We start from the raw sequence: 20,947 nt of genomic DNA on the forward strand, positions 1-20,947 counted from the left end.
TGGCCCTGACCCAACTTCAGAATTGTTTTGTTTTGTTTGTTTTGTTTTGTTTTGTTTGAGGTGGGATCTGGCGGTATTGCCCAGTTTGGACTGAAACTCCTGGACCCACGTGATCCTCCCACTTCAGCCTCCTCAGTACCTGGGTGTGAGTGCAGCTGCATCCGGCCCAGAGTTGGGTTTTAATCATGTTTCCCCCTCCTCTGAGATCTCATCTTCCTGGTCTGTGCTTTTTCTTCTCTTAGAATCGGAATCTTTTTTTTTTTCTTTTTTAAACAAATTCTAACTTGCACCGTAGTCTTACCACCCACCCCTACAACAACTTTATCCTGTTTCCTTCCCTCAACCCCCCACAGCTTTTCTGGCTCCCATGGAGTGCACACTCGGCCACCGTGGCCGGAGCCTCGCAGAGCCTGGCTCATTTGTTGAATGGATGACTCTGATTATAGCAGGTATTCAGTAAGCCACTCTTGTTAAATTATTGAAAATAAACGATGTTACACTTTAGAGGTGACTAGGTTCCTTTTTTTCCCCCATCACCTATCCTCTTTCACCTCCTCTCTGGGCCCTGGCTTCCCTCAGAGACCCTCTTTCTCCAGGTCCCAGACTCATGAGGAGTGCAGTGTCCACATCTCATGCAGGCGCTCAGGAAGGAAGGAAGTCACTGAGACAGAGCTCAGTGGCCCAAATGGTTTCTGCTCCCTCACCTCACACCTCCCACCTCAGGGCTTCCTTCGGTTCGGGCCCTGCCCCATGAGGCAGGACCACCTTTGTCCTGGACAGACAGACCTGCTAGCCTCTGCTCTACAGTTCTGCTGGCCTTGGCCCTGGCTGTCCTCACACGAGTGCCCCCTCCCTTCTCTCCTCCCTTAGCCCCGCCTCCTTCCTCTAGCCCCATAGCCCTGGACACGGTACACACAGACCAGAGCCTTGGCTCAAAGGCAAACAAAAGGAACTGCCTGGCTCTTCATGGCTGTGGCCAGCACCTTCATACCAGGGCTCAACCCTCAGAACGCTCATTATATCCCGGGGTAAGACTCCCACCCAGAACTCCCCACTTGCTGCTGGGAGTAGGGGTATAAGGTGGAGGAATTAAGCTGCTTAGAGCCTGGGGCCAAGCGAACAGGTTGGTTCGGGAGGCTGAGGTCTCTATGGTGTTGGATGGAAAAGGAGAAGCAAGGGACTAGTGAGACTCCAGATCTGCCCCAAAGCTTTGTGTTGTTCTCTCCACGGGAACAGGGTAACAGCAGAAAGGAATGGTCGAAAGCCCAGGCAGAGAACTTAGAAATGCCTGCTCCAGATATATACACTGCTGAGTCCAGAAAGATCAGGGCTCCAGAGGTCTCTGCTTCTGCCTCTGGGGATGGCGGGGCAGGACGATTCTGGTGAGTGGGTGAGTCTGTGCTGCAGGTACACTGGACACTGCCCACTACTTCGGTTCAGCATGGGCCAGACCTATGGGCAGGTGACTGGTCAGCTACTTCGAGACCCTCCTGGGCTAGCCTGGTCCCCTGTCCACCGCACACTTCTGCCTCCCATTCAGCCTCCAAGATCTCCTGAGGTTCCCAGGGAGAGCCTACCTCTCAGGCATGGGCATGAAAGGCTCAGCTCCAGCATGATCCCTGGGTACACAGGTTTGTACACAGGTATGCACAGGTGTCCCTCCCAGGAACACGTGTTCCAAACACTAATGAGTCTTTCTTGTCTCCGCATGCCCAGGTTTTGTACCCCGGGCACAGTTCATCTTTGCCAAGAACTGCAGCCAGGTCTGGGCCGAGGCTCTGAGTGACTTCACTCACTTGCATGGAAAGCAAGGGAGTGAAGAGCTTCCAAAGGAGGCCAAGGGAAGAAAGGACACAGAGAAGGACCAGGTACCAGAGCCAGAGGGGCAGCTGGAGGAGCAGCCAGCACTGGAGGTGGTGGAACAAGTGAGACCAAGAAGCTGGTGGGGAGTGCGGAGGGGTGGGAGTGGGGGCTTTACTGTGTGTCCGGGCAGCGGTGGGGATGGTGGGGGCAGCCATGAGTAGTGTGGCTGTGGGTTCAGGGGATGTGCGCTTGACTGTCAGCTCCGCCTCCCTGGGAGATTGTGTGAGAGCACAGGGGCTTCTCTCACAGGCTTCTACCTATTCCATGGATGACAGGGACCCTCGCAAGTTCTTCATGTCAGGTGAGAGCTGGGGGTTAGGATAAGAGGTGTGGGGAGGCCCCAGGATGCCTTGGCTCAGTGTCCCCATCCCCAGGCTTCACCGACTATGTGCCCCGCGCCCGCTTCTTCTTCGGCTCCAGCTTTCCTGTGCTCAGCAACCAGGCACTGCAGGAATTTGGGCAGAAGCACTCACCAGGCAGTGCCCAGAAGGACCCCAAATATCTCCCCCCACTTCCCAGGACATACCCTCAGAACCTGGGTCTTTTACCTAACTATGGGGGCTATGTGCCAGGTGAGAAGAGCCCTCAGGGAGGCTTTGGGGACTGGAATGTTTGTGTGGGTATGGGGGTGGGGTGGGGTGGTTTGTGGGGGTTGGAACTAATAGATATGGGAGGGCTCAGATCATGTGGTTCAGCTTTATCATTAGGCAGAAAAGGAAACTGAGGTAGCTACCCACAGTGAGGAGTTCAGATTTTAGAGGGTCGTTTGGAGGTCTAGCCAACTGGCTGAGAATTAATGGCTTTGCCATGCCACTGGCTACACATGACACTCTCTTGGCCACACAGGGTGTAAGTTCCAGTTTGGCCACACATTTGGCCATCTCACCCATGATGCTCTGGGCCTCAGCACCTTCCAGAAGCAGCTCTTGGCTTAGGCCCCTGGACATCAAGTTCCCTTCCCTTTTCATCCTATCCCAGCCATCCTTTTGGAAGCGAGAAAGGTGGGTGGGAGGAGCACAAAGAGAAAATGGTCTGGAGGCTGAGCACCTTTTTTATTAATAGGTATAATAAATAAATAAATAAATACATAAACAGACACCTGGGCTCCTCCTCCCTCTTCTGATGACCAGGCACTGGCCATAGCCTATTTACAGCTGGGGGGCTTTGGGATCTGGACCCAATACTGTTACCCATCCTCATCTCCACCTGGCCTAGGGAACCCTGTAGATGGCTTTCCAGGCCACTCGCCTCCAGGGGGACTTGCTTGTCTTCACCCATGGAAAGGTTGACCCAGACGGGCCAGGGAAATCCTGGCATCCCAGTGCTGCGTCCCGTCCCTCCTTTCCTGGGTGGAGGTCTGGACGAGGTCACTGGGGCAGTTAAGGGGGCGTAATTAATACTGAGCACAGGGAGCAGGTGCCAGCACAGGGATACGTGGCCCCAGCTCTCAGTCTACTCTGCAGCCAAGCCAATGGCTTGGGAAGGGCTCTCGGGCTCTGAGTCTAGGGGTTATGAGGGTCCCTGAGGCCACCAGCATGCACAGGGCCTCAGTTTTGGCTGCTTCCAGGGGTTGGACTTGGAGTTGGGGTCAATGTCACGTAGGCCAGGGGCACCAGGCCAGAGTCAGGGCCACGGCTGCAGCGCAGCCAGTCTCCTCCAGCTCGCCCCAGCACTCGTAGGATGTCTCCTTTGTGGAAGCTCAGCTGTCCAGGGCCGGTGGCCAGGTGGTGACACAGTGCCTGCACCTCACTGGAGAAACAGCACATGGAGGTCAGAGAAACCCCATCAAAAGCCAACTGCAGTCCCTCAGCCCTTCTATTTCCCCAGGCTCACCATGGAGGGCTGGAGGGCAGGGCTGGAGAGTGTGGCTCCTGCAGGCTCTCCTTGGGCTCTGGCTCCCGGCGGGCACCCACTGTCTGTGCCACTAGTTGGAACATGGACTTGTCCAGGCTCAGCCAGTCCGAGGGGAGCCTAGGGACAGCAGCTGGACTCAGGCTCTGCCCATGCCCTGGCTTACAGCAGGCTCCCTACTCCCTCCATCCCTACCATGGGCAGGCTCTCACCTGTTTGTGGGCCGGGCCTCCCGCTGGGCTTTTCGGGAGCCAAAGAGGTGTCCCCACTTGATGCCTCCAGGTGAAGGCTCTGAGGCCCCTTCCTCATTTTCTGCTGGTGGGGCAGCAGGCCCTTCCCTCTCCCGACTGCGCCTCAGCTCAGCCAGCACAGAGTCAGGGGGGCTCCCCATCCAGAAGGGCCAGCCCCTTTCCCGGCCCAGGGCCTCCTCAGAGGCAGGGCAGGCCTCAGCCCCCTCCACTACTCCCTCTCGGGGTGGTGGAGCCTGGGGAGGCCCCCCACCTCCTGCCCCTTTCTTTTTCTCGCTGCTGCTATTGCTGCTACCACGAGGGAACCTGGAACCCTCAGTGGAGCCATCAATGTAGACCTGGGAGCTCTGCATGAGCTGGTACCACCAGCCGGCCTGCCCACCTCGGGCCCACCTGCCACGCCCTGAGCCCCCAGCTGCCTCTGCCACCTCTTCTGTCTCTTCTTCCTCTTCCTCTTCTCCACCTTCTGAGGCACCCACACCCTTCACCCGCTCCCCCTGGGCTGCCCTGTCCATGTCTCCAGGGCCCTCCTGGCCCCGGGCCCGGGCCAGCTGCAGCGTGGAGTGGGCAGACAGCAGCAGGTCCTGGGACACCCGCAGCAGTTCCTTGTGCTGCCGCTGCTGCTGCCCACTTTGCAGCAGCCGGTGCTGGAATAGCAAGTCGAGGCTGAAGGGCAGCAGGGCCAGGGGCTGTAGCAGCAGCAGCAGCTCTTCAAAGAGGCCGGGACACACGGTATGAGCTGCACTCAGGAAGCCCCAGGGCTGGTAGTGGGTCTGGATGATGTCTAGGGGAAAAGAGAGAGGGACTGATCCACATAGAGAAGCAGAGCCTGGCCCAAGTGGGACTTTGAAAGACAGCCTGGGCAGAGCTGTGGCAGACAGCGGCGCAGGCTGTGCACCAGTCAACTTGCATGTACTAAGTGTAAACGCTGCCACCCACAGCTGTGCACTGTCTAAACCTTCCAACCCCAGGCGGTGGCCCTGAGTTTAGAGGAATGAGATGCTGGGATTCCTGGCCACCCTGACTCCCAGATTGCTGGAGTATCCTGCTGGCTCCAAGGTTTTTTGTTTTGTTTTTGAGACGGAGTCTCACTCTGTTGCCCAAGCTGGAGTGCAGTGGTGTGATCTTGGCTCACTGCAACCTCTGCCTCTCAGGTTCAAGCAATTCTTGTGCCTCAGCCTCCCGAGTAGCTGGGACTACAGGCATGTGCCACCACAGCCAGCTAATTTTTGTATTTTTAGTAGAGATGGGGTTTTACCATGTTGCCCAGGCTGGTCTTGAACTCTTGACCTCAGGTGATCCACCTGCCTCGGCCTCCCAAAGTGCTGGGATTACAAGTCTGAGCCACCATGCCTGGCCCAAGGTTTTAACTCGAGCAGAGGCTGGGGAAGGCCTTGGGTGGAAGTCTGAGGCTCTGAGGATGAATGCTTGTGTGGTCCCCCTCCCCACCTCCAGTAATGAAAAGAGCTCTTCCTTCCTCTTTTGTGCCTCTGAATTCTGACCCATTGAGTTTGACCTGCAGGGTTCTGGGCATTACCTTCGTGGTTATAGAGGTGATTAAACCAGAACTCCAGGGACCGGATGCTGTAGGGAGACAGGTGAAGACAGTTGAGTCTTGTGTGAATACAGCCAGATAAGGAGACAGATCCAGGGGGTCAGGCACAGGAAGAATAGGTGAACGCACCCTTCCATGGCACGATTCATTTCACCTAATTCCAGAGAGTCAGTGGGGATGTGTGGAGGGAGATGGACATGTGATTTACAAGCCAATTGCTTCCTCCTGGAGTGGAGTCAGCCTGCAGTAGACCTAAGAAATCAAGGTGGCTACTGTGTGAAAGTACAGGCAGCTCAGGGCCAAAGGAGATGGCCTGGGCCCATACCTGAGAAAGCATGTTACTAGGATGTAGGTCCCAAAGTGGACTTAGGGTCAAGCAGGATTTGGAAGTAGTGCTGGAATGGAGAGGATCAGGGTTTACAAGGTCCAGAGAAATTAAGAAACCCAACTAATTTCCAAATAAGTCAGATTACAGATTTGTAAAAGCAGCCCACGCTGGTGACCAGTGTCAGAGTCATGGGCACAGTGGGAAGGCAGTGACTTACTGAGAGGTCATAGCGGGCTGGGAGGACCCTCCAGATCCACCCTGTCTGTCCAGGGAGTTGGTTCCTTGGCACAGGCAGAGCCCGGGGGTGGGGGGCAGGGCAAGTTGTTTAGGGGATCTTGCCGCTCTGTGCACTCACTTGAGCAGGCCGAGGATGAAGGCGTTGAAGCGCATGGTATGACTGGTGAGCTCTGGGAATTGGCTGACTTTGTTGTAGAGGCCATGCAGGACCTTGGTGGATGGACCTGGGAGGAAGCCAGGATTGCAGGTCACATGACCAATTTCTGGAACCCTAAATTCAGCCCCGGGTCCCCGTCTTGGCACCCAACACCTACCTAGCTGTGTGGAAGCCTCAACCACACTCCATGGCATGTTCTTACGCTGCCCGATGATGACGTCCAGTACAAAGGCCTTGAGCCCATCCTCCAGCACAGCGCGGACAGCAGGGCACAAGTACTTCAGAACCAGGTGGCCCACATTGGGGCTCACAGAACTGTTTCCCAGCTTTGCCTGTAGGTGTGGTAGGGAAGTGCAGTAAACTGCCTCAGGCCTGACCGTGGTCCTCTCGTAGCAGGCCCTCATGGTTCCCCTTTTGCCATCCCCATTCCTAAGTACCCAACCCTGGGCTCTAAATGCAAGACAGCAAGGGAAGGTGGTAGCGCAGGACAGGTGAGGGCGTGCAGGCAGAGCTCAGCTCTTCACATTTCCTTGCCTACCTTCACCCCGGGATCCCGGCTTGTGCCAAAATGGGCCACAATGAGGTCCACAGCGGTGTTAACAGCTTTTACCAGCCCTGCAAGGAAGAATGTGATGTGACAGGTCCCTGAGCAAGTCCTTAGCCAACTCAGCTGGGGCGGGAAAGGGCTACCACACTTACTCAGTCTCCACACCTGCATATAGGTCTCATCAGAACATTCAGGCCTGGCCCTTTTCTGGTTCTGCCCAGTTCTTAAGCTCTTTCTGTCTTTACTTCCCAGCCTGGAGCCACCTCAATGATGCCATTGTCAAGCTTCCCAATGTCCTCACCTCTCAGTCCTCTTATTCCAATCCTGGCTCAGGCCAACTATCAGTTTTCTCCACTCTGAGAAACCAGGCCACTGACCTGAAGAAAACCCAAGTCCCTCACACCAGTGCCAGACAAGGGTGATTCTTTGATACGTGCCTTGTCAGCACTCCCTGCCATACCCTCAAGTTGCCATGTGAAATCGACACCACTCCTCTCAAGCCCTTGGTTCTGCTTCAGAGAACAGAGGCCCCTAGTTATAAACTTTCAACTTCCCTCTGCCTCCAAAATTCGTAACAATCTCATATGTACACCCCTCACTCCCCTGCCCACTTGCATCCCCTTCACGTCCTGGAGGAAGGTGGCTGTTTCCCTTCTTGCCCGGGTTCTTTCTCCCTGAGCTCTGATTCTCCCCTTCTGCCTTCCCAGGGAACTTAAGCGCTCTTCACAGGCTCATCTTCAGCCCACAATTATGCTCAGTTCTCTCCATCTCCCTAAAAATGTTCTGAGAGTGGGTCTTGTCAGTCTTCATCTTACTAGATGTCACCAACATGCTTACCCAAGCTGCCGGGCCCTCTAGTACCTTCCCCTGCCCCTCCAAGAGCACTGAGGCATTTTTTGATGACATGGAAGCCTCCTCATGAGACTTTGCTTACTGCAGGAAGGGACTGGAGCCCGACTCCGAAAGCCTCTGATGAATGACCCTTGCTCAGTCATATGCACTCATGATACACAGCTTTCTCCTCCAGCCCTAGAGCCTGGAGATTTGTTTCTGTTTTTTTTTTTTTTTTTTTTTTTGAAATGGAGTTTTCACTTCTGTTGCCCAGGCTGGAGAGCAATGGCGTGATCTTAGCTCACTGCAACCTCCACCTCCTGGGTTCAAATGATTCTCCTGCCTCAGCCTCCCGAGTAGCTGGGATTACAGGCGCCCACCACCACGCTGAGCAAATTTTCTTTGTATTTTTCGTAGAGATGGGGTTTCACCATGTTGGCCAGGCTGGTCTCGAACTCCTGACCTCATGATCCACCTGCCTTGGCCTCCCAAAGTGCTGTGATTACAGGCTTGAGCCACCAGGCCTGGCCAGCACTTAAGAGATTTAAGACTGGCTAGGTAGTAGGGCAAGTGTGAGGAGGTAGTGACAGCAGAGTCCCTGGCCTGAGCTGGGGGTTATATGCACCTTTTTTCTGAAGCAGGTCAATGGAAATGGCCTCTGAGCTGCCATCTGGGGACAGACAAAACTCAGCTGGAGGCTTCTCCGTCAAGGAAAAGGGGTCCTGGAAGTCAGGGCAGGTCAGCGGAAACGGCTTCACTGCTTGGCCTGGAAAGAAAAGTCAATCCTGAGCAACTCTTAGTGCAGGAGTTCCAGCCCAGTTCAGTGCCTTGTACTGTCTGAGACATGTTCCTTTGGGACTGACCCCTTCTCTAGCCCTTCCCAGCCATGGCAGAGCCTGCCCCGGGTATACTGGGGACCCTGCTCACACACCATTCAGCCGGCAGTTCAGATGGCTGGCAGCACTGAGGGAGCCAGGGAACTCAAAGATAGGGTTTCTTCGGGCCAGCCGAGCTTCTTGTGATCTTCGGTCTAGGATCCCTGACAAACCAGGTGGCCCTAGTGGGTTCTTCCTCCTGTATTCCCGCCACTTGAGGGCTTGAGGGGATAGGTGGTTGGCTGGAAGCAGACAGAGATCAGCAGAAAGACAAGAGTTGGCAGGAGAGAGTGAGACAGTTTCACACCCACCCAGTGGCCCGCACGAAACACTAGGTTATTATCTACAGATGCTGGCTGGGGAAGGATGCAGACATCCTAACCTCTGGCCCCAGGCGAGAGTGTAAGCAGCCACTCAAAGGGGAGGTGGTGGGTTGGGGAGGGAGATGCTGGAGCTCGTACCATTACTGGGCCTGGTGGCCATGCTGCCCTCACCACCTCCCCGGGCCAGGCTCTCTGCTCGGCTAAGGCCAGATCGCCAGGAGCCCAGAGGCGGCAAGCTTCCTGTTCCATGGAGCCGGTACTCAGTCAAGGTCAGTATCTTCTGATCCTCCTTTTGCGGCTGCTGGGAGGTGGCAGGCCGGACAGCAGGAGGACAGGAGTGGCTCCATGGGGGCAGGCTTTCTGTGGCTGTGGGCTGCTCTGGGGGAGGGGAGCACGAAGTGGAGGCAGAAGAGTCAGTGCTGGGCCCAAAGGGGCCAACACTCCGGATGGGGGAGTAGCTTCCCAGGGGCGATGGCCGAGAGGTCTCTGGCTCAGACCCAGCTTTCCTGGCACCTCTGCCAGTGGCTCGGGGAGTGGATGCCTGCGGCTCCCCTGAGGGAGCTGGGACTGAGACTTGAGCAGCAGGGGCAGCCAGTGGGGCAGGCTGCTGTGTACGGCTGCAGCCTGAGAGGCTGTAGAGCTGGGAAAGGCTGTGGAGGGCCCGGGCCTTAGCCAGCTGCTTGGGGAAGTGGTGCTGGAACACAAAGGGCTGGATGGGCAGCGTGGTTGGCCTCTGTTCCTTGCTGTAGCGAAGGACTGGTCGGCTCTCAGTGCCACCCCCTGTAGCAAAGGGATGGAGAAGAAATCAGTAGACAGACACTGAAACCCATATGAGAGAAAACCCAGAAGCGGAGAGGGGAGAGGGTCAGGGACCTGGCTGGCAGGAATTGAATGGGGTAGAAGTTTGTGGACTGGGACACTGCTCCCCTCTTTTGTAAAACGTTTCCTATTGTTTTTATGGTGCTGGACTGTCTTGTACCTCTCTGCTGTTCAGTCCCTCTTCATTTTCATGGCTCCAAAGGTGAGTGTATCTTAAGGCTCAACTCTTACATATCACCTTACGCCTTCTTTCTTACACAGTTTGAGTTCAGACTGCCACAGGATGACTCCCAAACCCACAGCTTTAGCCTGGACCTTCCTCTTGATCTCCAGATCATTCTGCTTTATAGTTCTGCTTTCATTTAAAATGTGCTACAGCAGCTCATCCATTACCTTTCTCGTTTTTTCCGATGACTTCCATTTCTGTCAATGGCAGAACCATTTTCTTTGTTTCTAAGTCTTGGAGTCACAGTCACACATTTTCAGTGATGAAAATGTTTCAGATGTTATTGATTTCAAGCTTTAGCTCATTATCCCATCTCCAATCATGCCAGCACATTTCATTCTTGAGCATATCTAACCATAGTAAGATATTTCTTTACTTGCAGCCTTCCTGTTATCCGTATCTACCCCTACTTCCCACTCTTTTCACGATCCTGGTATTGGAACCTCAGAGTCCACATTTGCTCCCCCTGAACGGAGGTATGTTCCCCAAGGCTGGCCCTCTCCTGTTCTTTCAGGCAGTCTTCAGGTCAATGTCCCTCAAAACATGGTGCTCAGAACTAAACACAAAACTCCAGGACACTGGAGTGGGACAGTGGATGGACTGTACTTCCAACAAAACACTGTAGATTTCCGAATAAACGCAAGATGGCACTATAAGCACGCACCCGGCCTAACACCCTGGTGAAAGCTCACCAGCAGGGGGGCTATCTCTGTGAGGCGGGAATTAGTTCTCTTACTTGACAGATTAGGAAATGTGAAATGTAGACAGATTAAAACACTTGCTCAAGGTCAAACAACTAGGAAGTGGCAGAGCTAGAATTCTGCCTAACTCAGAGTCTGATTTCGGAGCCACATTGTACTACATGTGAAATTGTATCAGGCCAGGTTTTCCTATCCCTCATCTTATTTACATCAAAGTATCAGAGGGGATGGGGACCACAATCCCATTAGGGAGGTGCTTCTGAATCACTCCCAGGGGACACTTTCAAGCTCCACCCTCCTGCTATCCCCAGTCAGTGCTTACACAAACTCTGCATTCTCCCTGGCTCACTGTGCTCCAGCCACACTTCCCTGTCCTTAAACATACCAGGTGCATGAACATCTTTGGGCCTTTTGCACCTGCTTTTCTTTCTGCCTGAGTCTTCTCAGCATTCAGGCATCAGCTCAAATACCACCCCCTCAATAAGACCTTCTCTGACTACCTCAGCCCCTCTGGCAAGTTGCTCTCTATCCCATTATCTTGTTTCATGTTCTTTTCAGCACTGTTGAACTTTCCAGCAATTAAAAGTTGTCCTTTTAGTGTGTTTATTGTCCATTACTATTCCTCAAGCTCCAGAAAAGTGGGATTTTATATTGTTCACTGCTGGATCCATAATGCCTGGAACAGAGGCTGGCACATAGTATGCAGTGAATAACGACCTGTTAAATGAGGGAATCTCCACACTCACTCTTGATTCAAGCCAATCTCACTACAACCAGAAGCTTCTTACATACACCAACTAGCTTCTGAGATACAAATTGTATCTTCCAGAATAAAGTCTAATTTTCTCAGCGAGCGAGGTGCCCACACCTGCTACAAGCTAGGCTGTTCTCCCCTCAGACTTCCACACCTGCCCCCACTGACCCTCCTCTTCCCAGTACATCCCTGTCATGAAGCACACTGCTTTTCCCATCGGGAATGTGTTCTTCCTTTCTGCCTATTTATCAGTTTTCAAGGCTGAGCTGGCTCTGGCTATCGGATTAGGTCATCCCAACCACAGCTTTCTTATACCCCCTATATAAAGTATGTCTGAATTAGACTGCTTATTCCTACCCTTTTAAAATTCCTCTCTGCTAAGTTCCCAGGATACAGTTTGAGGCAGAGGAATAAGATCAGGTAAGAAGGGGGTCCCTGTGGGGAATGGGTCTTAGTTCTACCCTCAGGGAATACACAGAATAAGTTTTCTCACTTTTCTATGTGACATTCATTAAGAAAACCAGAGACAGAGACTGTATTCACCCGAGTCAGTTTTTCTCTAGGTCAAATAGCCCCAGTCCCCCGGTTCCTTCTTAAAATGTGGTGCCCAGAACTCAATGGAATACCACTGAGCACTCACTGGTTCGGAGGAGTGAGAGACTATCCACTCTTTCTTTCTGGAGTCTATGAATGAATCCACTCATCTTAACTTTTTGGAAGCTCTACCAACTGCTGACTCATTCTGAGTTTGCAATCAAATATCCCAAATCAACTCAAGTGCAGGTTACATATCAAACTTCACATTGGTCTCTGCTTTATTAGTTTTGTTCTTTCAAGATTCAGTAAGATCCCTTTAAATCTTGATTCTGTTGCTCAGTATCTCAAAAAGCCGTCTCAGCTGCCCCCCCCTTTTTTTTTTTTTACTTTTTTTTGAGACAGAGTCTCACTCTGTCACCCATGCTGGAGTGCAGTGGCGCAATCTTAGCTTACTGCAACCTCTGCCTCCCAGGTTCAAGTGATTCTTGTGCCTCAGCCTCCCAGGTAGCTGGGACTACAGGCGTGCACCACCATGCCTGGCTAATTTTTGTACTTTTAGTAGAGATGGGGTTTCTCCATGTTGGCCAGGCTGGTCTTGAACTCCTGGCCTCAAATGATTTGCCCACCTCGGCCTCCCAAAGTGCTGGGATTACAGGTGTGAGCCACCGCACCTGGCCTACTTTAATTTTTTTTAGAGACAGGATCTCACTTTTTGCCCAGGCTGGAATGCAGTGGTGCGATCATAGCTCACTGTGCCTCAAAATCCTGGGCTCAGGTGATCCTCCCGCCTCAGCCTCCTGAGTAGCTAGGACTACAGGTGTGTGCCACCACTCCCAGCTATTTTTAATTTTTTTTTCTGGTGACACAGGGTCTCACTATATTGCCCAGGCTGGTTTCAAACCCCTGGCTTCAAGTGATCCTCCTGCCTCAGCCTCCCAAAGTGCTGGGATTATAGGTGTGAGCCATCATGCCCAGCCGACCTTCTCAGCTTTCTATACTGTCATTCCTAGATTGGATCAACTGGTCCCTTCTTTTGTCATTCAAAGCTTGATGAATTGTCATTCGTTTTTGATTTAGAAAAAAGCTGTATAGAAAAAAGCTGTACAGAATCAAGAGAAGACTGGAGACTTATGGAACAGAGCAGCATCTTGATATGAAAAGTCTTAATCTGATAGAGAAAACACTTTTTAACGCCTCTCCTCACATCTCTGACCAGAATATTTCTTGCCCTCAGAACGCCAGTCATAGTGTCCCATGAGATGCACCCAGCAGACAGACACTGCACTCTAAGAAGGGAGTGGGTTCAAAGGACCCACTCGATCCTTGCTGTTTCTGATCCTGCCTCTTGCCTAGAGATCTCCCTCCTGTGCCCATCCCAAGGACAGCTCTTCAGCGTATGTTAGGAGCATGAAGTCTTCTGACAGACTGTGATCACCCTGACAGCACAAATACTATTTATGGCTTTTAAACATTTTCTTTTGCGAAGCCAACAGACCCAACCTAAGGCTACAGGACAGCTGTGAGCCTCTGCTATCCCTGCTTCACCTCGCTTTCCTTCTAAACCCTCTGAGATTTGGCTTCCACTCTCACTACTCCCGAATGTTGCCTTCAGGATTCTTCATTATCTTAGGTGATTTCTCTTTAGAACTCTTTTGGTTCAAACTCTTTTTTTAAAACTTTCTCCTCCTGTGGTTCCTATGACTTCACTCTCTCCTGGTTTTTCTTTTCGAGATGGACTTTCACTTTGTCACCCAGGCTGGAGTGCAGTGGCATAAAATCTTGGCTCACTGCAACCTCTGCCTCCCAGGTTCAAGCAATTCTGCCTCAGCCTCCCATGTGTAGCTGGAAATACAGGCACCTGCCACCACACCCAGCTGATTTTTGTATTTTTAGTAGAGATGGGGTTTCACCATGTTGGTCAGGCTGGTCTTGAACTCCTTACCTCAGGTGACCTGCCCACCTCAGCCTCCCAAAGGGCTGGGATTACAGGCATGAGCCACCATGCCTGACCTCTCTTGCTTTTTCTTCTATTGTCCTAATTCTTCTCAGTCTCTTTTAAGGCTGCTGCTCATCCCTTAAGTCACAGTATCCCCTTCTTCCCTTTATAACTCCACACATTCTCCCTGGATCCTCTCTCAGCCACAAGCATAGCTTCAGCTACCACTTTTGTTTTTTATTTTTGAGACAGAGTCTCACTCTGTTTCCCAGGCTGGAGTGCAGTGGCACGATCTAGGCTCACTGCAACCTCTGCCTCCTGGGTTCAAGTGATTCTCCTGCCTTGGTGTTCCACATAGCTGGGATTACAGGTGTGCACCACCACACCCAGCTAATTTTTGTATTTTTAGTAGAGATAGGGTTTCACCATGTTGGCCAGGCTGGTCTTGGACTCCTGAACTCAGGTGATCTGCCTGCATTGGCCTCCCAAAGGGCTGGGATTACAGGTGTGAGTCACCACGTCTAGCGAGTGCCAGCTACCACTTTTATTCCAATGACTTTCCAATCTACAGTGCTTTCTCCTGACTTCAGGGAAGACACCCCTTCCAGTCCATCTTCTACCCAAACAACCAGTGATCCAATTACTTTTGAGACGGAGTCTCGCTCTGTTGCCCAGGCTGGAGTGCAGTGGCGTGATCTCAGCTCACTGCAAGCTCCACCTCCCGGGTTTACGCCATTCTCCTGCCTCAGCCTTCCGAGTAGCTGGGACTACAGGTGCCCGCCACCTCGCCCAGCTATTTTTTTTGTATTTTTTAGTAGAGACGGAGTTTCACCGTATTAGCTAGGATGGTCTCAATCTCCTGACCTTGTGATCCGCCCATCTCGGCCTCCCAAAGTGCTGGGATTACAGGCTTGAGCCACCGCGCCCAGGCACTTTTTTTTTTTTTTTTTTTTAAAACAAGGCCTGAAGGAGCAAACAACCAGTGATCTTTCTAAAATGCAAATCAAAACATACAATTAAGCAGACAGAAAAACCAAACCAAACAAAAACAAATGCCAAAAGCCATTTCTCTGACTAAAATCTTTCAGTGGTTCCACCTGTTTTCCACTATGGCTACACCAAATTATATGCAGTTCCTAGAAAGGGTCAAGCTGTTCTGTGCCTTTGTGGTTTTGTACAGACTATCCTGTGAGCCTAGAACATTCTTCTTACAAGTCTTCACAAAGCCTAATCCTAATCATCTTTCTAGATTGGCCTTAAATGTAAACTGCATTAGCAGTTCCTCCGACATTTCAGTCTGATCTAGATACCCCTCTCACTGGCCAGCACGCAACACTGCCATCTCTGCATTTTAATGATCAACTACATTTTCTGTTTCCATCCTTAGCTGGAATCCTTGAAAACAGTCATCCCTCTCATCTCTCTGTCACCAGCACCCCTTAACACACTGGTATAAAATATTTATTTAAAATGTAACAAAATAAATAGGGAAAGAGCTGGCCTAGGGAGGCCACTGTGTTCCGGCCTGGGCGAAAGAACAACACTCCGTCTCAAAAAGGAAAAAACCTGCCGCTCAGCGTGTGTGTTGTTGTTAGATTCCTAAATGTCCGAACCTGAGCTGATGTCTTATCCCTCTTCCAGGAAATCTCCTGTGATCACAGCCCCATCCATGGCCTCATCTTTCCCATCATCCAGGTTCAGAATCAGTTTTCTGAATCCTTCATTTCCCAATCAGCCTCTAAGTCCTGCTGATTTTATCTCCTCAGTGTATTTTTTCTTTTTCTTTTTTTTTTTTTGAGACAGAGTCTCACTCTGTCTGCCCAGGCTGGAGTGCAGTTGTGTGATCTCGGCTCAGTGCAACCTCCGGCTCCTGGGTTCAAGCGATTCACCTGCCTCAGCCCCCTGAGTAGCTGGGATTACAGGCGGGTGCCACCACTCCTGGCAAGTTTTATTTTTTAGTAGAGATGGGGTTTCATTATGTTGGCCAGGCTGGTCTCAAACTCCTGACCTCAAGTGATTCACCCGCCTCGGACTCCCAAAGGGCTGGGATCACAGGCGTGAGTCACTGTGCGGGGTCTGCTCAGTGTATTTTTGAGTCCTCTGTCTTTCCTCAGTGAGCCCACTCCACTGTAGCTGTGGGACCTGCCCTGGCCTGGAGGGATAACAGATCTAGGATGTGGAAACTCTGGTGGTATGGACGGGGTGGTTTGGCAGGGACCTGTCACGGAGGTGGCCATGCATATTCCTGCTGGTGAACAGCCACATATTTGCTAACCCTTAGGCTTCTTACCATCAGCTCTAGCTCTTGCATCCCTCTGGGTATGGCTGTTGGCTGGGCTCCCTGGGAGAGCAGGCCCTGGATCCATCAGCTGAGCCAGGGGGCCTTGCCCCGCAGCTCTAAGGCCAGCAGGAGGCATCTCACTGGAGTGGGGTCCCTGACAGACCTGGGTGGACCAGGGTGGACTTGGCTCTGGGCCAAGTAAGTCCATGCCTGGCCCCAAGGGCATGGGTGGCAGGCTATGGCTACAGCGAGTGCCCTCATCCAGTGGGGCCCCCCGATCTTGCTGGGCTTCTTGGATGGGTGAGAACTCCTGGGAGGAGTCCCCAACACTCACACGAAGTGGGGGCGAGCCAGAGCCTCCAGTTTTCTTCCGGCCCTTGGCCAGCTCGGCAAAGGAGGTCACCCTCCTAGGTGGGGAGCTAGGCCCCGCTATGGCTGCAGGGCCCTCACTCAAGCGCACTGGGCAACTCAACATGCGTTCCAGTGAGCCCAGGCGGACAGGAGGGCTGCGCTCCAGGCTGCGATCATAGCTGCGGGAGCGCTGACGTCCAGTGCTGAGGTTGGGGGGTGAAGTATTCGTGTATACTTGCCCCTCAAGCACAGTGGGGCCCACAGCAGCTGCTGCCTGGCTAGAGGAACTCACTGCTTCTTGTTCCTCTGGCTGGACTTCTGGCTTCTGGAATAGGTAATACTCAGAGGGCTGGCTGGGACCTGGATCTGGGCCAGGGCCTGGTGGGGGACTTATCTTGGTGTGTTCCTCAGAGCAGCTGGTGATGGAAGAGCCAGCAGGGCTTGGGGATGATTGGGAGGACAGGTCACAGGTGACAAGTTTATAGTAATTTTGTGTGGCCACAACAAGACGGGCCTGGCTTTGGAAGCAGGCTGTGAGGTCAGCCACTGCTGGGCACGGCTCACAGTGTGGGCGGTAGGAGTTGCAGTTGGCATCAAGCTCAGGAGATGAGGCATGAGGGCAACCATAGCCCCCTTCCCTTCCTCCACTTTCAGGGTGATGGGACTCATAAGACATCTTAGACTCAGCTGGGGAGGGCTGCAGATCCAGGTAGAAGGCGCCAGGGTCTGAGTGGCTGCAGAAGGAAGAGTCGCTGCAGGACTGGGGGGCAGAGTTGAGATTGGCGCGGGGAGTGCCATGCATCTTGTTGTAGAGGGTGCTGAAGGTGACCAGCACACCATCTGAACTGTTGCAGGAAGAGTCGCTCACGTAGCCCATGGACTGGTCAGCTGCCTCGGACTGACTGGATGTGCTACTGCAGCGGCAGTGCTGGGCCCCTGAGCCAGAGCATCCAGGGTTCCTTGGGGATTCATCTGAACTGAGCTTCCATTCCTGGTCAAAGGAAAAGCCAGAGGTATCGCTGGCTCCACCCCCACTGCCACTCCCACCAGGTCCCCCACACTCATCCAGCTCCATAGTGTCTGCTTCCAGCTCTGGCCGGCAGCAGTGGCTGGCGCTGCACTGCTGGGTATCCAAGGTCGTCACTGGCTCCTGTTCCTGCCCTTCCACCACTCCAGCCCGACTGCGTGTTGCCCCCCATGGCATGCCCACTCCAGGGCCAGATGGTGGCAGCTGGAAAGAGGATAGATGAAAGGTGGGCTGGCTAGTGCCATGCAGGTGGAAGGACTGCTGGGTGGCACTGTCACCAATGCTGTCATCATACAGGTCACCAAGTCCTGGCTCACCCACACCCTCCTGCAGCAAGAAGGGGTTGTGTCGTTTGGGGGCTCCAGGGCCTCTTCCATCCCGACTCCTACTCTTGGTGCTGTCTATAGACCGTGCAGTTCCTCCTGGAGCAGAGTGCAGGCTGCTGAATAGCAGGGAGTCAGCTTGTCCTAGGTCTTGATCAGGCTGGGTGATGCCCAGCTCAGGTGGGCAGAAGGGATTAGGTCTTGTGCTCCCACTACCTCCACCTGCTCCTCCACAGCACTGCCTGTCTGGGACCTGGCAGTGCACCAGGGGGATGTGATGAACGATGAGGGTCTCTCCAGTCAGCTTTGGGGGACTATCCATTCTGGAAAGTTCGAATAAGGGCTTCAACAGCACCAGACACTGTCCCTGGAGCCCAGTGGGGCAGAACACATTTCATCAGGAGAGCTTGGCACCTGGAGAGAGAAGGAAAGAAAGGGAACCTAATGTCACCTCCCTGGAAGTCAGGGGCATGCCCTTCCCTACAGCATTTTCAGATGGAGAAGAACCCAGGAAGAGAAAAGGCTTGAGTCAAGATGGAGCTTGACCACACAGCCCAATAGGTGGGTGGGGACCTAACCATGCTTTCTGCATTGCACAGGTGCAGCACCTGAGGTCCCCCTTAATTTTAAGGTCACCATGCATCAAATTATGACAAAAGGCCAAGTCGTCCTAATGCCACATATGAAGGTTTGGGCAGTACTTTCCCCTTCTCTTTCAAGGACTATGTCCTTGGCAGTAAACAATGACTAGTCCTTAGCACAAAAAAACTATGAATAATGACACAATTAAGAAAAAACCATGGGCCGGGCGCGGTGGCTCAAGCCTGTAATCCCAGCACTTTGGGAGGCCGAGACGGGCGGATCATGAGGTCAGGAGATCGAGACCATCCTGGCTAACACGGTGAAACCCCGTCTCTACTAAAACATACAAAAAAATTAGCCGGGCGAGGTGGTGGGCGCCTGTAGTCCCAGCTACTCGGGAGGCTGAGGCAGGAGAATGGCGTGAACCCGGGAGGCGGAGCTTGCAGTGAACTGAGATCCGGCCACAGCACTCCAGCCTGGGCGGCAGAGCGAGACTCCGTCTCAAAAAAAAAAAAAAAAACCATCTAGGACGTCTAAAGCTTAGACACAGCTACAGCACACAAGTTTACAGACGAGGGAACATCATGAATAATATGAACTCATAGCAATAAGCTGTAATTTTGCAAGAAGCATATTTTAAAATATACGGTATGATCTGACCAAGTGACTGTTACCTCTGATCCCCTTTCTCGTCCTATGAGCCCCAGAATATTTGTCCCTCTCTGATGACCGTGGGCTAAGTATCCTTACTATCCTCACTGCTGTACTAGAACTTCTTGAATGCAGAGACTGAGTTGGGCATTAGGGTGACTGCAAGTTATGACTGATGTCAACCTCTTCCTCCTCACGTTATCGTAAGATAAACGTGAAAGGCATAATACATTCTTAACATGTGTCTAGCTCAGGATACAGACATCCTGAAGTGCCCAAATGCTGCCCAGTTTTAGCTTAGAACCTTCACTAATGGGATCCACTAGAAAGTCTTCTCATCCCAGTTTTACAACTCTTATAGGCTAAAGCAAAGTTCTTTCTTGTTCAAGGTCTCCTGGTGCAAGGACACAGAACCCATCCTGAGCTTCTCTGGTCTCTTGGCTGCACCATGGCAGTGTGGCCTGCTCAAGTTCTAGTCTGCTGTGTTTCCACGTTCAGGTTGCAACAGTCTTCATTCCCTTCGACTCCTCACATGTAATGTTTCAAATTCATTCATTTCCCTTCTTTTTTTATTCCTATTATTTCCTTTTCACTCACCCTGAGTCTAAATCCCCCACTGCCTTTCTCTTATTCATCATTTAACTGAATCCTTGACACCATCATTTTCTTAAAATTTAACTCATTTAGACCACAGGGTCCCAGCTCATGTGGAATGTGGTAAGGGCTGAGGCAAATCACATATACTCAAGGACATGAACAAACAATGCATAAAAAATATGGCTAAGTATATGTATGAGGGACAAGGTATTAATATACAATTGTGTTAAATTTAAGCAGCAATTATTATTTACAATCTTGCTTCCTCCCCCCCCCCCTTTCTGAGAGGAAGGTAGGCTCCTCTGTTGAGCTTCCAAGCCTTTGTGTGTTTATTGGGCTAATGGGTAGAGATGTAGAAGGGCAGACATTGAGTCTGAGCTACAAGAGTAAGGGTTATAGAAGAAAACATAGGAGTAAATCTTTGTTATCTTGGATTAGGTGATGGTTTCTTAGATATGACACCAAAGCCACAAGTGACAAAAGAAAAAACATAAATTGGACTCCGTAAGAACCAAAACCTTTTGTGCTTCAAAGGATACCACCAAGAAAGTGAAAAGACAATCCATAAAATGGGAGAAAATATTTGCAACTCATATACCTGATAAAAGACTTCTAATGAGAATATATAAAGAACTCTTATAACTCAACAAGAAAAAGACACTCGAGGCTGGGCTCGGTGGCTCATGCCCGTAATCTTAACGCTTTGGGAGGCCAAGGCGGGAGGATCACGAGGTCAGGAGATCGAGACCACCCTGGCCGACATGGTGAAATCCCGTCTTTATTAAAAATATAAAAATTAGCTGGGTGTGGTAGTGCGTGCCTGTAATCCCAGCTACTCAGGAGGCTGAGGCAGGATAATCGCTTGAACCAGAGAGTTGGAGGTTGCAGTGAGCTGAGATCATGCCACAGCGCTCCAACCTGGCGACAGAGTGAGACTCTGTCTCAAAAAGAAAAAAAGACATATGATCCAGTTTAAAATGGGGCAAACAGTCTGAATAGGCATTTCTCTGACGAAGACATAGAAGTGGCTAACCAGCACATGAAAAGATGTTCAACATCATTAGTCATTAGAGTAATAAAAATCGCAACGAGATACTACTTCTCTCCATCTGGGATGGATAAAATAAGAAATACAGACAATAACAACTAGCAAATGATGATGATATGAAGAAACGGGAACCCTGAAACATTGCCGGGGGTATTATAAAATGGTGCAGTTACTTTGGAACAGTCTGACAGTTTCTCAAAATGTTAAACATAGTGTCATGACATGACCCAGCAACTGCACTCCTGGGTATATACCCAAGAAAAATGAAAACATATGTTCACACTAAAGCTTGTACACAA

At 51.7% G+C, this 20,947-nt stretch overlaps 2 protein-coding genes across 7 annotated transcripts in view; one reads left to right on the forward strand and one right to left on the reverse strand.

Annotated features, from left to right (window-relative positions):
* The first annotated feature begins 295 nt into the window (after positions 1 to 295).
* FAM166B (family with sequence similarity 166 member B) lies at positions 296 to 20,246 on the forward strand. Of its 5 annotated transcripts, none has more exons than XM_010376411.2 (6): positions 296 to 1,028; positions 1,408 to 1,631; positions 1,717 to 1,925; positions 2,113 to 2,164; positions 2,238 to 2,435; positions 2,710 to 2,959. In XM_010376411.2, exons 1-6 carry the CDS (start codon positions 967 to 969, stop codon positions 2,796 to 2,798), a joined length of 834 nt encoding a protein of 277 aa, XP_010374713.1. In that variant the 5' UTR covers positions 296 to 966; the 3' UTR covers positions 2,799 to 2,959. The 5 variants fall into 5 exon arrangements, with proteins under 5 accessions (XP_010374713.1, XP_010374704.1, XP_030775024.1 ...); XM_010376402.2 differs by having other exon boundaries at positions 2,284 to 2,435; XM_030919164.1 differs by lacking the exon at positions 2,710 to 2,959 and having other exon boundaries at positions 2,306 to 2,415.
* Positions 2,897 to 20,947, reverse strand: part of RUSC2 (RUN and SH3 domain containing 2) — a 70,412-nt gene continuing 52,361 nt past the window's right edge. For both annotated transcript variants that reach the window (XM_010376385.2, XM_010376392.2), the window contains exons 2-12: positions 16,079 to 18,184; positions 8,954 to 9,595; positions 8,549 to 8,734; positions 8,243 to 8,383; positions 6,778 to 6,854; positions 6,397 to 6,571; positions 6,201 to 6,306; positions 5,500 to 5,546; positions 3,927 to 4,746; positions 3,697 to 3,834; positions 2,897 to 3,612 (exon numbers count right to left, since the gene is read on the reverse strand). In XM_010376385.2, coding sequence (XP_010374687.1) covers positions 3,411 to 3,612; positions 3,697 to 3,834; positions 3,927 to 4,746; positions 5,500 to 5,546; positions 6,201 to 6,306; positions 6,397 to 6,571; positions 6,778 to 6,854; positions 8,243 to 8,383; positions 8,549 to 8,734; positions 8,954 to 9,595; positions 16,079 to 18,092 — 4,548 coding nt within the window. In that variant the 5' untranslated portion in view covers positions 18,093 to 18,184 and the 3' untranslated portion in view covers positions 2,897 to 3,410. The remainder of the gene's footprint in view (positions 3,613 to 3,696; positions 3,835 to 3,926; positions 4,747 to 5,499; positions 5,547 to 6,200; positions 6,307 to 6,396; positions 6,572 to 6,777; positions 6,855 to 8,242; positions 8,384 to 8,548; positions 8,735 to 8,953; positions 9,596 to 16,078; positions 18,185 to 20,947) is intronic.

Source organism: Rhinopithecus roxellana, chromosome 16 (assembly GCF_007565055.1).
Source record: "Rhinopithecus roxellana isolate Shanxi Qingling chromosome 16, ASM756505v1, whole genome shotgun sequence".
Lineage (NCBI taxonomy): Eukaryota > Metazoa > Chordata > Mammalia > Primates > Cercopithecidae > Rhinopithecus > Rhinopithecus roxellana.